Raw genomic sequence first — 17946 nt, 5'->3', positions numbered from 1 at the left:
AAAAAAAAAAAAAAAAAAAAAAATAAAGTTGCCTTTAAGACCAATTTTTAAAATAGCCAACTTAATCCTAAAACTTGACTCCTCATTTATCATTATACTTAATTATACTAGGTCATAATGATTCTCTACATTCCTTTTGACCTAATATTCACCATTGCTATAGAAGAGATAGCTCTGAAGTGATCAGCCCTACCTAATAACCCTTTATTAAGAAAGTTACCATCCCCCAAAAAATTTAAAGCAAAATAGAATGAAAAACTTCTGAACGTAGGAAAATAGTGAATTAAAAAAACCCAATAAAGAACACATTCTTTACAGTAAGTAAAATTATGAACCATCTGCTACCTGTTCACATCATACAGTACTCTGGAGCTGCCACCACATTTAGGGAGGAAGTGTCCTAGAAAGTAATCTGCCTCCATATTTCAAGTCAGAGCAAAAACCCAGAGGGTGAATCTTACAGAGAAGTACCAGTAAAATACCAAATTCAAAGAACATAGTTAAATCTTGAAGAGATATTATTATTGAAACAAGTATTTAATTAGTGATTATCATTCCCAATAAAAAATATGATGATGAACAACTGGCTAATCAGAAATATTTTTAAAATAAGCAGTAGAGTCATCGTATCAGGTGGGAAAAAAAAAAATCTATGCTGATTTTAAAAAGTCTTGACTTTTTGACAGATCACAGAGCATAATAAAATAAAAAAGAACTAAAAACAATGTGAAATTCACAAAACAGTAGAAAGGAGCATTTGTATGTGTTAAAATAATTTAATTTCCCTGTACATCTCTGTCCACACGAGAAATCAAGATATGCACTTTACAATATGTACCTGTTTTGAGACATTCAAGTCAATTCAGATGGTAAAAGTAGAATTCAATCACCAGTGAAATGTTTAAAAAATATATATTAAACAAAATGTGTCTTTACAAGATAAAAAATAATCTTTCACAATGCAATAAACTGCAAATCACTGAAACTTTAACTCTTTAGATGATTTCAGTTCAGTTTTTGGTTTCAAAATCTGGACACAGTAAGAAAAAAAAGTGTTGGCAGAATTTCTATCTGTTTTTGCGTCTTTCTTTTTTGCTTCGACTACTGGTGACACTGTTTACGGATGATGGAGGAGGTGCTCTTGCATGACCTGTAGCCTTGAGATGGTCAAAAAGTTTATTCCGGGATGGAAACTCACTATGGCAGGTTGTACAGCTGATAAGAACATCATTCTATAAAGGCAAGAAAATCATAAATAAAAGGAAGTGTTACCTGAGAGTAGTGTTTTATGTTATAACATCAGAATTAAATATAAAATAACAATAAAACCGAGACATTTTAACAAAATAGCAACCAAAACAGGCTCAGTAAAGGCAGATGCTCTTGGAAATTGAATCTCATTAACCAACACCATCAACTCTAAGGGGTCAGAGTTTCAACAGCATGTACCACACAGACTAACGAGTTTGCACTTTACAACTAATCTTTAGAACTCAACAAATGTAAGTCCTATCACTAACATCAAAGATTGCAAAGTAATGGAAAACAAAGGTAACTACTGTATCTAGTATTTCGGGTACTTCTTTTACTTCTTTTACTTTGAGGAAAAAAGGAAAGATAGCAGTACATTTAAAAACTCTACCAGCATCCTGCAAAACCACTGATGAATCCGTATTTTGCAGGTTCTTTGGGGAAAGACTCACCCAGTATGCATTTGCATCTTCAGAACATTATACTGCTTAAGCAAGGTCCACTAAAGAGATGTAAAAATGATTTTGACCTACCTGTATTTGTGGTTCAGCAGCTACTTTGACAGATTTTTTCATATCTTTGGTTTTCTTTCCTTTGGGTTTAGGAATGCTAGAAAATAAATTTTCCAGTGTAATAGAAAATTAAATAATGTACCCTTTTTAATGGTCATCTTGCTTCCAAGAACACTCAAAAGATGACATGTACTTTAAAATGCTAATTTATTAACTTTAATGGCTAATTTAATTAACCACATCTCAAAATGCTTTGTAAACTTTAGAGATCAAATTAACAAATTGCACACATAATTTAAAACAGTTGAAACAAAAGCTAAAATATCCCTAAAATAAATAAACTAGTATATTTTTATAAAAAGTATTTATAAATACTCCATTTATCGAGGCAAATCATCTTCACAACCAACCGGCAGTTATCATAGATAACCTATGACATTATGTGTGGTTCCCAAAACATCAACTTCTTGAATCTGATTCAGTCTCTAAAGAACATATTCAGACTCAGCATGAAATGAAAAAACTGCATTATAATAAATTTTTCATAAATTAAGTTTGCTCAATATGTGAAACTTATGTTTATTAAAAGATGGCATCCTTTTTACTGATCTGGGTGACACTGTGGACCCTTTAAACCAGAAGCTACCTGTCAGCCTAGTCAGGTTTCTCCTATTCTGTCTGCATCCTGAACATTATGAGTAATAACTTCCTCGGTAAACTTTAATTTTCCTTAGTCATTTTGTATTTTTCCTCATTTGTGACAACCACATTTATCAAGTAAAAATCTAAGTCCAACTGTATTTATAAGCACACAGTGAATGAGTTATGATGATGCTTCCAAGCACTTCATGGGTAGCTACTCCTCAAGCAGAAACCAACATATACCAAAAGCATACACCTTTAAAGATGCTGACTAGGAGTGTAACAAGCTATTATGCAGTATTTAGCCAGTTCTGGAAACATAAAAAAATGGTGCAATGGTATGAAAGGCAGTAAGTAGATCAACAAAAAAAATCATAAATATGTCTATGAAATCTCAGGGAAATATAAGTGGTAAGTAATTTGTCAGAACCTAGTATCTAAGACCTTTATTTTTTTTAAAGCGGTATGTGCCCATACATTTAACAAAACACTTCTCATAGATTGCTATGGTTGTCCACATCACTAGAGATCAGCAGCAGAGGGCTTGGCAGTAAGCGCTGTTCTCAGGAGGCTGGTTAGGGTAGGAAGAAGAGCAGAGGCAGGTGATGTGTCTGTCTCAGCCCTGCCATTCCTCTTCAGTGATAAGGTAACGCAAATTCTCTGAATGTTTTTTTCTCATATCAGGAAAACTAAAAAACGAACTATACACTTGTTGCCCAAATCTGAGAATCCTTCCTTTATCCTCCCCAAATAAATGCTCAGGCAGAAGTCACATGGAAAGTAAACAAACACCTTTTATCATTAGGTAAAGAGGTTTTAGAGGTCTACAGCCCCATGTCTTGGCCCACCCCTCACTCCCTCCAAAAAACCCAAGGAGCCTTACAGGATGCCTGGGCCCCATGGAGCTAGACAGAGATTAAATGGGAGCTTTCCCACCTACCAGCTTTTGTCTATGGACAAGTCTTAACCTAAGATTGCTTCTCTGTAAAATGAGAACAAATGTCTAGCATCAGCAAAATAAATGTTCATTTCCCCTTCCTGGCTTCCACTCTCCAAAGGTTTTCAAAGTTCTGACATCTGCAGCTTGTGTAGTTCCTTGTCTTCCTTTTTCTGCAGCTACAGCCCTACTGTAGGCCTCAGTTACATGTTCCCTCATTCTCGCTACTGTATGTAAATGCCTTACATCTGGAAGTACACTTTACCATTCCATCACTGCAGCTCCGGCCATGGGCTTTTTCAATCACACTCCCACTTTACTGTGTCACTTTCACTCTTTCTCATATTCCTGTGAGGATGGGAACCTGAGGCTACTTACTATTCAGATCTCCCTTCAAAGAATTAGCAGAATTAAGAAGCCAGTCAACAAGAGGAGGGGAAGAAAACTATCTGTAAGCTTGTTACTGTAACACTTTCTTCTCACACACGCCTTATCTGTAGGCATATGTGTACCTTTGTATATATGTTTGTATTTATGTACAGTTTATACTTAACTTAGTCATGAAAAGATTTGAGCTATATAAAAAGCTGTCCTTATTTTCAATGTTCAGTGGTTAGGAAACAATATGCAATTTTGACCTACCTTTTAGGTTCACTTTTTGGATCATCACATTGTTTGATGGGCTTTGTGACACTGACATTTTCTACAAGATTATCTTCTAATTCTTTGGCATTATCTTCATTTAAATCAGTATCTTCTGGATCAACCTTTTCTCTTTCTCCAGTTCCACTTTCACTGAAACTGTCATCATAATTCTAGACATTAAAACATATGTGCCATTACAAACAAATCTATTTAGTAATACTTGTTTCTTATGTTATATCGCCAAATAATAAATTTTGATAAATTGATAATGTTCTATGATCTAATAGGAGCAAATCACAAGAAATAAAAGAAGTGGGTAAGTTAATAAATATATGCTCATTACAGAGATACTAAATTAGGGGAAAACCAGAAATAATTCCTATGTTCAATAAGTGAAATGGCTGAATACACGAAGTAAATTCATTAAGTTCAATTACTCAATTATGTGAAAAATATGATGTGTTAGCAAAATAAAAATTACACATCACAGTTCAATCACAATTTAATACATATTAAGTAATCTCTATAGGTACAATTAAAGAAGACATACTTTTCTACATTTTCCAAATGATTGGTAATGAGCAACTATTACTTTTATAGTCTGAAAAAAACAAGGCCATGAATAGGCAGTATAGAAGAAAGATGTCTGGCAAACACATATTTACTAAGTGCTAATGTATGCTTTTGTTGAGTGGCAATCTGCTAAACTCGTGCATGTGCACACTCACACACACTCTCCTCCCTTCTCTACCTGAACACACACTTTCAGTCCCTCTGCACTCTCTGAAAGTTTTAGGCATATATGAATGTCTGTCATCTTATCTTTTAAGAACAAAAATATTCTGAGTCATGATTCTCATCATATACCAGGAGTTAACAGATATTACCTGTCAAGATTCCACATTCAAATTCGCCATTCCTTTTTGAAAATTCCAAAAAGGGGATATAATCAAAGGCCACATATTGCATTTCTTATCTCTTTCATCTTATTCCAGAACAGTTCTCTCACTTTTAAAAAATCTTTCATGATGTTGGCAATCTGATGATTACTTTGTAGGATGTCTCATCATTTGGCTTTGTCTGATTGTTTCCAAATGACTGGATTCAGTTTAACCATTTCTAGCAAGAGTACTACAAAGATAATGCTATGTCCTCAGTACATCCCATTTTCCAAAAATATTAACAAGTTTCATCATTTATTAGGTGGTTTTATCAGGTTTTTCAAGTTAATACATAATCCACAGAGTACAGCTTTGAGATTGTGTGAATATCCTGTCCACAATAACCATTCACCCAATGGACAAGGCAGAATCTATGACTTTTGACATTTATTATGCTGGTAGTTGGAAAACTGAGTTTTCTACCTCTGTTACTTATGCCATCTGCATTTGTACTAACTTATATTCTGGAATAAAGCTTTCTCATCTCCTTTCTTCAACTCTGTAAACTCAGTATTGATAAGGAGTTTTCTAATAAAATCAACATGTGAAAATATACCTATCACCACTATTCTTTTTGATTGACTCAAATTTTCCTACCTGGCAGGCTCTGTAAGTCAGGTTCTGAAGGCTTCTGATACATCCCATCAGTTTCTGAGTAAGGCGCCCCCTTAGTTTCCACCTAAGAAGTTCTGGGCTCACCTTCTATCTGTCCCATCTCCGTACAGAGTCATTCGGTTCTCTAAAAAGCAAACTCTGTTTCCTTCCTGAGGGGATGGAAACTTAGAAGCTAAGATGTAGGACTTAGGTTTGATTAAAGGAAATTTCTTTTTCTTTTTTTTTTTTTTTTGGTTTTTTTCTGGTACCGGGAATCGAATTCACGACCTTGTGCTTGCCAGGCAGGTGCTGTGCTGCTGAGCTAAATCCCCAGCCCCTGGAAATTTCATTTTCTTTTAATCAATTTATAACCAATATAAGATTATGGAATGAAAGTTCTCTCCTCTTTACAGACTATACTGCATAAACAAGAACACTGTAAATTTGTAACTGTTATTTAACGTTAATAAAACATTATGAACATACCTGTGCCGGCTTCTGTTTCTTTTTCCTCTGTTTTTTAGAAAGCCTAAGAACAAATATAAATTAATATGTCAAATATTTGACTTTGTGAAGATTTACCACATAAAAAATCAGTGACATGCTAGTGGTAAACCGAATATTTAAAATATTCAACACCATAAAGCGTTAAAAGGATAAGAAAATGTACACACTGTCATTTTAGAGAATAACAGTGGTTAAATGAATAGAAATGAATAGTAATTACCCTACATGTGAAGCTGCTTTGTCATAGTCATATATATTCTATGAAAACTATCTTTGACATCATTACCTACTTCAGCATTATAAAATTTCATTATCTACAAGAGATGTAAAAAACATTGTTGTAACTAATCAACTTCCCTGAGATAAAATGGCATTTAAATATTATCTTTAAATGTGACAAATATGTCTAGTAACATTTCATTTCATTTTTCAGGTACTTTTGTTTTGGTGCATCTTCCATTTCTTCCTCAGAATTGGCATTCAATAGATTTTCATCTACTTGAGATCCTGAAAAATTCTCTTCCTCCTCTTCCAGCTGTTGTTTCAACAAGGCAACCATCTCCCGGTGTTTCTTTGACTTTTCATGATTCTTCATGCTGAAAGAACAATCCGATATTAGTGGCTGACCTAGGAGTCATTCACATGTGCCCAGCTATGCTGCTGGGTAACTGCAACCACGGTGAAACCGCTAAATGATTGTGACTTTATACAGAGCCACAGAAGTCTGTTGGGACGGCTCAGACATGAAAGCTCATAACCAAGCTCCATCTTCTTGGATACCAGCATTCCTATTTTCTTCCTTGTTGTTTACACACATTTACCTCTCCTTTTTTGGGCCAAATTCTCTATTTATTATTTTGATTTTTCAATTTTTTTGGGGGGGGGGTCTTTTTGAAACAGGATGTCGCTATACAGTTCAAGCTGGCTTTGAGCTCATTTTGTAGCCCAGGCTGGTCTTGAACTTGCAATGATCCTCCTGCCTCAGTCTCCCGAGTGCTGGGACTACAGGCATGTACCACCATGCCTGGCTGATTTTTCAATTTTTAAAATGAAAACCTTTTCCACTGTTCCCTTTTAATCAGTATGTGTTTGCGAAGGGCTTGTGTGTTCAAGGACAGGGTAAAGAGTTTGAAGAGTCACTGGAAATTGCAAGATATACATGGTAATGTTAAAAGGGAGACCCCTGGACTGCAGAGTGGTCACAGGAGGGCTTAAAGGACACTTTAAACAGTTTACTTCCTTTACTGTTTTCACCTTCTCAGGAGGTCTCTCTTTTTACTCCTGTCACCCTAAATATGAGTTCAAATACATCTCTGAAGCTATTCAAAAATCTATAGGCAATGTCTATTTCAGTATATACACAGGCAAGTAAAGAATGTTTCGTAAAACAGAACTGACAATATATCAGTTGACAAACTAGGAAGGAGGAAACTTGGGCTAGAAATGTAGCTCAGTGGTAGTGCTTGTCTGGATTGTTCAAGGTGCTGGGATCAATCCCCTGCATACGCCCTCCTCCCAAAACATAAAGAACCTTGTGATCACTATCTCCTTTACACCTTCTGTGCAGCTTTTTGCTGTTTCTAATGTAGGCTGCTACTTCTCCTTCTTACTGAAATTCTCTTTCAGACCTAGATCTGTTGGAGAAATGAGGACATCATATGACCGTAAGTGCTCAAAATGATGCAGATGTATAAGAAAAACACAGGCACTGACTTGAAGGACTTTCACTAAGCAAATCTGGAAAAACACAAGCACTGAAAAGGGCAGGAACAAGTTATAAAATTCTGAAAAAATCCTAAAAACTTTGTAAAATTCAAAGGTAAAAAAATGGGAAAGGGGGGGCTGGGGATTTAGCTCAGCGGCAAAAGCGCCTGCCTGGCAAGCGCAAGGTCGTGAGTTCGGTTCCTGGTACCGGAGAAAGACCAAAAAAAAAAAAAAAAAAAAATGGGAAAGAGAGCTTGTTTATAGCACAAGGGCAAATACTGTTTGATATATCAAGAAGGAGGAAAAAAAGCATCATTTGCTAACCACCACAAAATAAAGACTAGTAGTGGCTGAGTATCCTTATCCAAAATCCAGGGGCCAGATGTGTTTTGGATTTCAAATTGGTGGTGGTGATTGGGTTGGAATAGTTTTCATATATAAAATGAGATCTCTTGAAGATTAGACTCCAGTTTAAGCAAAAAATTCATTCATGTTTTATATATACCTCGTACACAAGGCATAAAGGTAATTCTATACCTTTTTAGCATGCTATATATCAACTATGATCTGTTATAGGAGGTCACGTGCAATTTTCCCACTTGTGGCATGATGTCTACACTCATAATCTTTCAGGCTTTAGGTATTTCAGATTTTCAAATTAGGGGTTGATGCTCAATACATACAGTGCTAAATTTAGGAGGAAATTTTTCATGAATAAGGTATTTGCAGAGTTTTAAAGTGTCTCCGCATAGATTAGATATACTTCCACGGAAAATTTATTGCAAGGAAAAATATATTAACTCTACTAGAAAAATGGATGATCAAAACAATCACCACCATTGAGGAGCAAGAGGACTTTGTATGCTTCTAGATCTAAACCCCTGAAAACGACACAATTGCAATATAATGCCTGAGGAGGCATACATTGAATCTAATCATGAAGAAACAGACAAACCCAAAATAAGAAATTTCTATGAAAAACATTTCAAACGACTAGTACATTGGATTCTGTACTGAACTGGGCAGCACTGGTATATATAACATGAATAAAGGATCAACTGACAAAATTGAGATATGGCAATAAATCAGACAAAAGTACCCTCTCAGTGTTATAAATTTCCTAAAGTTGATAACATATTCTTACTCTCAAGACATACAGAGCTAAGAATTTCGAGGCAAAGGAGTATTACATATTTAAATTACTCTGAAATTTTCAGGAAAAAAAAAACAAACGTGTTTGTGTTTGTGTGTGTGTGTAGAGACAGAGACAGAGAGGGAGGAAGACAGAACATGCAAATGGAGCAAAACAGTACCAACAATACTCTGGTTTCTCTTCAGATAGCATAAATCTTTCGCCTTTTTTAAAAACATTACTAACAGGTGCAGAGAGTATGCCACATACTCTTGCAATTTTTCTTTAGGTATGATATTATTTCCAAATTTACAAGTAATTTTAAAAATCTTTCTGCTGCTTTTTGTTTTCTTGCTTTCTTCTAACGTTTCCTGCCTCTTGCCACTTCTCTTACTACCCTGTCACTTTTCCCTTGGGGTTTTGCAGTACATCTAGTCTGATTTCCACTGGCTCATTCAATTCTTTTGCTGTCCTTTCTTGCTAACTGCAGGTTCTGCTTTTTTTTCCTGGTGACTCAACTCTCATTTTCTCACATGTTCTTCCCTCTTCCTTTATAGAATGGCATTCTTATGTCTCTCTTTGTCACTGTTCCCACAAGAAGCAGCACTTCCATTTCAACAAATAAACTCTTGGAGGACAAGCTAAAGTTCCTAGTTTGGCAGCAACACACTAAAAGAACAGCAATGGCTCAAAATGAGTCTGATGCTAACAAGTAGAGATGTGAGGAGATTTGGTGTAGCCACCTTGCCTGTGTAACAAGCAGAACTTTCTGGAAACAGCCTGTGTATTTACAAAGTAGCTATTACATAGGAGTACTCAATGAGGGAGAACTGGTACAAGAGGCTTCACTGCTGGTACGAACACTTCTTCCTCCCCTAGTGGACAAGATTCCCCCAAAGCGACATGAAAGAGCTAGTGATCAAGTGCTATAAGCATAGTCCTGAGTACTTTCAAAGTGTTACACTTCACCTCAAAAGAAAAGGTGAAAGTTCGAAGACTGTACACTTACGCCTTTTCTGTCTTGAAAGATTTGTCACATGCTGGGCAGTAAAGATCATCATAAAACTCAACTTCCTCAGCCTCATCACTGTCCTTACCTGTGAGAGGAAAGCTTATGGTAAGAATCCTGTTTGGTCAGAAAAGGGGTCCCCAACCCCAAAGACGATGGATCAGTACAAGCCTGTGAGGAACCAAGCTGAATAAAAGGAGATGAGTGGTAGGCCAGCAAGGGAAGTTTCAGCTACTCTCCACTGCTCACATTACAGCCTAAGCTCAACTCCTGAATTGGGCATTATTCTCACAGAAGCATGAACACTGCTGTGAATTGCACATGTGAGGAATCTAGGTTGTACCCTCCTTGAGAATCTAATGCTTACGATCCGAAGAAGAGCTGAGGCTGGGGATGCTAGTGCTAGGGAGCAGCTGCAAGTAATTGTATAATTATTCTGTTATACATTACATGGTAATAATAGAAATAAAGTACACAATAAATGTACTGTGCTTCAATCGCTCTGAAAACATAACCCCATGCCCCATCTGTGGAAAACCTGTCTTCCATGAAACCAGTTCCTGGTGCCAAACAGTAGGGGACTGCTGGGTTAGAACACAAATCTGAAGTATGTTAACAAATTATGTCTCTTTAATAAGGACCTAAAGTTGCATACAAATTAGAAACTAAAGTTTTTTTTAAAATTTCTGTACTAAAAATAAATGGTATCAGGATTTGAGTTGGTCTCTCAAAATGAGCACTGCATTATAAAGGCAGGCTTCCAAATAAATCACCTTTCTTTCAAATTCTGCTCACAGGAAGTTTCAGAAAATCCTCAAAATCCTGGGTGTAAACCAGGTATAAGTGCCTGAGCCTTGTAAACCCAGCACTCTGGAGGCTGAGACAGGAGGATCACCATGAGTTCAAGGCCAACACAGGCTACACGGTGAGTACAAGGCTAGCCTGAACTGCTTAGTGAGGCCTTGTCTCAAAAAAATCACATCAAACACCACTTTCTTCTTACACACGAAAACTTAGCTTACAATGTTATATCATTACTGGACAGGCCAGAAGATAGCTACATGTAAGGTCTAAAATTGTCTTTGTAAATCTCTTTCATGAACTGAAACTTTGGGAAGTGAGGATAAGGGAGACTAGTCCATGTAGTGCTACTTTTCAGTGGTAACTTCAACACATCATTTATACGGAATAACCTTTAATTAATTGATAGTCAATAAGGAATGTTAGATTTGGAAAAAGTCTGGGTCTCAATATAGTTACATGTTCTCAGAAACAGCTTCTCAGGTTACTATTTTTTTCATTACTAAAAGGGACATAATTCTATCACCAAAACCTACATTTAAAGATCAAGTGAGATCCTAGACAGGAAAGGACTTTACAATTTGTAAAACTGGCCAGCCTGGACTACACAGTGAGACCCTGCTCATTAAAAAAAAAGTAAAGCTGTGTAAATTAGACTATTTCATATTTTTGGAGCATATTATGATTTACACAACTACCTCTGATTCATTAACAAACATTTTATTTCCTAATCATTCTGAATAAATGTTTGTCATTTTATCATTTGGGCTATTATTCTGAAAAACCACAGTGTAGATAAGTAAATTAGTAAACTATGTTTAGATCACTGTTTGACTTGTGGAAGAGCTAGAGACAGTGGGGAAAATGAAGTATACAGCTATCCTCAAAAATCCCTACACCTTGCCTTTTACAATAGTCACTCACCTGTACTGCAATGACAGAGGCAGGGAAAAGAACATTTGGCACAACCAGGGGAGCCTCTCCATAAAGATGGAAATGAGAGAGGAACCGATGATACACACTGTAAAGATTACTGCACATTATCTGCTTTCTTGGAAATCGTTTCTATAAAAACTTGACCTCCTGCTCTACTGCATTTTCTGTACTAGCTGGCCGGTCAGTCACACTTGTGAATATGCACATCTGTCATTATACTGATGCAGCCAGAAGCACAAACCATTCAGAACACAGGCTGAAAAGAGTTTGTCAGATCAAACTACCTAGACTGAATACTTCAACACACTAGTTTTGTGAGGCCCAAACAATATTGTTTTTACTTTTAATTTGCCATATTTGGGAGATAGCACATAAAAAACCCAGTTAAATTAAAAACAACAAAAAAAATGAAAACTCTGGCACCATCCTGGCAACAACAAGCTGGAGCTCTGGTGCTCTGTGTTTTCACACTCTCTCCAGTTCCTTGTTGTTTGAAATGTTGATCCCTTTACTGGCTCCTCTAGGCACCAAAGTGCACATCCTTATACACAGTAACATTTTCCAAAATGTCATAAGAAATCAAGAAAAATTACCATCCTGTCCATCTTTGAGCTCATGTTCCTCCATTTCACTTTCATCTGCTCCATCTCCAAACTCCTTTTCGTACCGCGCCTCCATCTCCTGGAGCTCCTTCTCCATGTTGGCCATAGTCATCCAGCTCTGTTCTCTGTACTGCTCCGCCAGTCTAGACAAACAAGGCACAGCCCACTATGCTGACAATCATGTCTGCACAATTTTCACTTCAGAAACTAAGCTCAAAATCCATCCCTTAAGAGTTTCCAGGGCTTACAAACCTCAAAACCTATCCTCAGAACAAGAGCAAAACTATTGAGATCTGTCACCTGCTTAGTTTTAATTGCTCTTCTAGATAGTGATATTCTAAAATATACACTTTAGCAACTTACTAAAAGTTTTCAGATGACTTTAAGTCCCAAGTGGCATGTAATGCACCAACTTTCAAAAGATGTCAAATAGAATGAATAGAATTTTGAGTAAAGAAACCATATGTAAAAGAATGTTATAGCGAGACACAGTGGTATACATCTGTAATTCTGGCTAACTTAAAGAGGGTGAGAAAAGAAGATCACAACTTTAAGGCCAGCCTGGGCAACACAGAGATCCTGTCTCAAAATAAAATATAAAGGATTGGGGCTGTAGCTCCATCGCAGAGCACTTGTCTAGCAGGTTCAGCCCCCATGGGGGGGAGGGGGCTATAATGCTCCACACTTAATACTTTTATAATAACGCTTAACAACAAAACTTTAAAGGAATGAAAATGAACTGGGTATCCCAGTAACAGTAAAGAGATAGTACTGCACGGTTCAAAAGTAAGGCTCTGCTGTAGAATTCTTGGAACCAATTTCCCAGCTGAGTGACTGACTTAACTGCTCGACTCTGGGCCTGTCTGCCTCATTTCCTCATAAGAATGAGATTATAAACCAGAAGTTACTTCACAAAATTGTTGTCAGAAAAACACTTAGATTGAAGTCTTATACAAAGAGTAAGAACTGGGGCTGGGGATTTAGCTCAGTGGCACAGCGCCTGCCGGGCAAGCGCAAGGTCGTGAGTTTGACTCCTGGTACCGGGAAAAAAAAAAAAAAAAACAAAGAGTAAGAACTCAACATTAGTTATTTAAATTTTATAGGAATTTATGAATGACCTCAAGTTTAAAGGAGCTTTGAAAGAAAACAACCAAATTAAAATAAAATTTTTTGACAGTAAGTGAAAAAACACTACCTAATGTAAGCATTTAGAAAGAAAACTGAGGCCAAAAAGGCAAGTGAACTAGACATGAAAACCCATGATGGTACCCAGAGATGTCCTTCTGACCCCCAATTATGCTGAGAAAAGGAACCAGCACCAGCACGCGTCACATACTTGGCCTGCTTGAGCTTCTGCTGCCGCCTCATCTCCTCAGCCTTCCTGGCCTTCTCAGCATTCTGTTCCTCTACAAGCTTCCGATGAGCCTGCACTCTCTTATCTCTTTTACGAATAAAAGCTACCAGCTGACGCACAAGCTCATTCTTCTCTTTCCTGGCTTTGTCTCGAGTTTTTTTGTTTTCTTTTTCCATAGCTCGCTTTTCCCAGCGGTTTGAAGCTTGCCGTGTATCATACTCTTCCTTCCAGGCAAAGTTCTTCTGAGTACAGAAGCTCTGCCAATACGCGTAGAAAGGGTGGACTACCTAGTGACAAAGAAAACAGGTAAAATTCTGGGTGTTTTTCACTAATATATTTGTAGAAATACATTAATATTCACATATCACTGATGTAAAACATCTTCTAGCTTTCTTTTTTCATATATACATTAGTTCTTTTAAAGCTTTCCATAATAAATCGTTCTTCAAAGTTAATAAGAAAAAAATCTCTCTGAGCACTGAATGAGAACAGTCCATAAACAGAAAAGGTAAATAAGGGAGGCACTAAGAAAACTGCAGTTTCCTTTGGGACCGAGAGGAAAAGGTTATAGGCTAGGACTAGCATGAATTTTTTAGAAAAGAGGAAAAAGACATAGTGATAAATCCTAGTTGATAGGATGCAATGCACTTTTCTTTTACCGTATCATAGTCACTCTGGGAGTCTCCGAAAGTTGGAAAATCCTCAACATCCTCCTCTAGTGCAGACTCTAATTCTTCCTTTGCAATCATTTCAAAAACGTTACGATACACTGTGTAAAAGCCCTAAAAAATCAGAAACACAAATTCTTAATGTTTGTAGTTTAATTGCAGAATAAGATTTTAAAGTGTAAGAGGATAAACTTAACACTGAAAAATTACAGTAACCAGCTACAAGTACATTTAGTTTCCAAAGGAGGTCTTTAATGTGCTAATAGCTTATATATGGAAGCAATACATTTTCAGTTTTTAAAATGGACACTGCTTCACTTTATATTATAGAATAGTATTTTAAATTTTCTTTTCATTTGAGACTTAACTGCTTGATAAGAAATTAAAGTTCCATTTATCTTACCTTTTCATCATCTCCATAACCAGAATAACAGGTAACAGTGAAATAGTGAAGCAAATCTAAACTGTCATCTTGATATTCTCCATCAAGCCCTCCTTTAAGTAAGGCCTCTCTATGATTATCATACCTTTAGAAAAAAAAAAAAAAAAGGACCACTAATTAAGGCTAAATAAATAAAAACTGAAAAGGGCTTCTTGCTCTAAATCAGCTAAACTACTAGAGGAAGTGTATCCCCCACAATGTATCCAATCCACAACCAAGCACTTTTAAGGAAATATTAACATGAAAAAGAATTTAAGTCTTTCACAGAACTGCAGATTAAAACTATGATGAAACTTCTAATATTTTATACAATACTAGCCCATATGAATAGGGTAATTTAAAAAGCCAAGGAATGTCTTAAAAAGCCAAGGATTCTCCCAGAAAACTAGCTGCATTTCCACAAGAAAGAAAGATTATTAAACAAGACAGCAACGAACATAATCTGGTCCACAGACCAACTGTACATTTTTGACCAGGGAAATCAATACCCACCAGAACAAGACTCTTATGTGTATACAGACTTAAACTAGGAAGTTTATATACCCATATTACTCTGTATAATAACTCCCTAAAGGTAGTTATTATCATACAGCAGAAAATAGAAGCTCAGCAATAATGAATAATACACTTATTATCCATAATCCAAGTCCATAAGTGCAAGGCCAGAACTCAAAACTGAATCTCCTGCACTAACAAGACCAGGCTTCTGGCCACTGCATGGTATTGTTTCCAAGGAACAGGAGCGGTTCCAGGTAGAACTTTATATAAAAAGTAAAGAAGTCCTTGGAAAAGAAAACAACTTCGATCTAGAAAAGAAGCTAGACAAAAGGAACTCAGGAAGGAACCTTGTTTAAGAGAAATTAGCATTTCTAAGGTCAGATTTCTGAATTACTTGAATAAAGTTTGGAACGGTCTGATTTTCCTATAAAATTTTTTTGTAAGAATTTTCTTGCAGCTTTTCTCTCTTGACAGGCAGTTGTTCTGTACAACTTTTAACACAGAGATGACTTGTACAGTAACTGCACTGGTCTTTGTAATAGCAGGCTCTTGCATGATTATGTCAGGGTTTTAAAAATATCCCTTCATAGCAAAAAGTTTATTAAAAATCCAAACACTCAGAACTTCAAACATGGAAATTTTTGTTTGAAACTGAGATTAAATTATCAGATCTTTTTTGATAAAACCATCTATCACAGATGTAGATGCCTAATAAAATTTCTTCATATAAATTAGTTGTCTAGAAAATATTCTTGAATTGAAACACTTTAAATATAAGTCCTGCCAGGCATGGTGGCGCATGCCTGTAACCCCAGCATTCGGGAGGCTGAGGCAGGAGAATCATTCGTTGTGAGTTTGAGGCCAGCCTGGGCACAAAGTGAGCTCAAGGCCAGCCTGAACTCCATAGTAACACCCTGTCTCAAAAAAACAAAAAACAACAACAAAAAAAAAAAAAAAAAAAAGGTAAGTAAATAAATATAAGTCCTTAAACAATTTCTGACAATAATTTACTGCCTGACTTCGTAAATCTGTCATATACCAAAGAGACACCATTTAGTGAGAAACCACTTGAAATATCAAAATTAAAACTCCATAATATCATCAAATTTTCTGTTTCATTACCTCTAAGGTCAGATAGTTGGAACAATCATCTCTAAGGTTATCCCCTAATCCAACATTTCATTTTATATGGTGAATAGGAATTTGCCAAAATCATTTAATGTACTAAAAGAAAACAATAACCCCTTGTAGACAATTCCTCCCAACAAATAAACTAGGGTATGCAGAACAACACAGTGCTCACCATGCTCTTTCCTGAGGGTCACTCAACACATCGTATGCAGCTTGTATTAATTTAAATTGTTCAGCTGCTTCTGCAGCGTTATCCAAATTTTTATCTGTAAAAATAAAGTCAGAGAAATTTAGTCATCAAAAAAGTGGAAGACACATTATAAATGAGACTTCTTCCACCACAAATGTCATAAACAGATGAAGAGTATACAAAATAAAGAAAAATAACTAGAGAAACACAGAGATCCCAGATTACAGCTAATAATCAGGACCTACCACAAGCATCTATCTGTAAACTGTGCTATATCGATGGACATTCAATCTGGAAATCCAGAAATGGAAAACCTTAAGTAGTACATGTTTCATTTTCAGAAGGAGTAAAATAAATATCAGTCACAGAAAGATTATTTATTTAGTGCTAGATTATGTTTAGTATTCATGCTCTTTAAATTTTTCTTTCTTATCAATGTCTACGTAAAATAGACAAATAGACAGACAGACAGACATAGAGGCACCTAGGTTCATGAACTGAATTCTTTCCATAGTTCTGGTCATGAACCAAATCAAATTTCTCCCTAAGGTCAACAGTGAACCCAACCATTGAGTTTGATTTTGGCTTGTGACCAATTTAGTTTGAGAATTAAGAACTAAGTTTGTGAATCAGGTAACCTTTCCTCAATTGTGCTTCTTAACCATCACATTCAGAAAGCATTTTTGCCTTAGTGTGGTAGCCAGCACCCAGTGACCCCAGCCTCAGAGCATTCATAGCCTTGTGTAGTCCCTGCCCTCCACAAGCTGGCCCATGTGACCAAAAGCAGAGGCAGACACAATGATACTTTACCTCTGAGATGAAGCTATGAAAGACTGAACTTCTGAAGAAGTTTAGACCGTTACAAAGTTAGGAAAGATGAGCTTCCATTTTGGGCTCTGGCCCTCTCTTGGAGCACTGTGCAAGTAGGCAGCTGCCACAGCAAGAGGAGCTCAGGAGCCCAAGGATAGTTCCGGGTAAAGAATGGAGGACCCTGGGGCAACAGGCAGCAGGGAACTAAAGGGTGTCAACAACCTCGTGCATGAACCAGACAATGAGGATACAACCTCACAGAAGTCGTACAATAAAACCAACCAGCCAAACCACAGATTCTGAGTCTCAGAAACTATGGGGAACTTTATGAGTAGATGCTTGCTGTTTTTGTTGGTTGTTTTAAGCTCTAAGTCTTTGATAATTTGTTATACAGTAATAGACAACTAATACAGTCAGGAAGTAAGCAATTTTGAAACAACTATGGAGCAAGCCAAAGTTCCTTAAGCTACAACTCAGTATCTTATAACAGGCTAGAAGATAGGACAGAAACGGATTCCCTAGACAGTGATGCAGCTTTACCATCTGTGTAACTGGCTCTAGAGGGGTATACTGCTACTGCTTCTCAGACCCTAGCACATTGATCCCAAGACCTACAAGTGTCCTTCTGCCCAATACAGAA

At 36.6% G+C, this 17946-nt stretch overlaps 1 protein-coding gene across 1 annotated transcript; it reads right to left on the bottom strand.

Annotated features, from left to right (window-relative positions):
* Positions 1-756: 756 nt before the first annotated feature.
* Positions 757-16572, bottom strand: Dnajc21 (DnaJ (Hsp40) homolog, subfamily C, member 21; the record flags this gene model as incomplete). The annotated part of the gene is given in 11 exon segments (XM_013515016.1): positions 757-1232; positions 1785-1860; positions 3985-4157; positions 6009-6051; positions 6467-6625; positions 9875-9962; positions 12205-12356; positions 13550-13854; positions 14227-14349; positions 14639-14762; positions 16479-16572. Coding segments are annotated over 11 exon segments (1502 nt in total), but the record flags the coding sequence as incomplete, so codon positions are not given.
* Positions 16573-17946: the final 1374 nt, after the last annotated feature.

This window comes from Chinchilla lanigera, unplaced genomic scaffold, assembly GCF_000276665.1.
Source record: "Chinchilla lanigera isolate Chin_1 unplaced genomic scaffold, ChiLan1.0 scaffold00025, whole genome shotgun sequence".
NCBI lineage: Eukaryota > Metazoa > Chordata > Mammalia > Rodentia > Chinchillidae > Chinchilla > Chinchilla lanigera.
The sequence above is the reverse complement of the archived record's forward strand: the minus strand, read 5'-3'. Positions and strand labels throughout refer to the sequence as shown.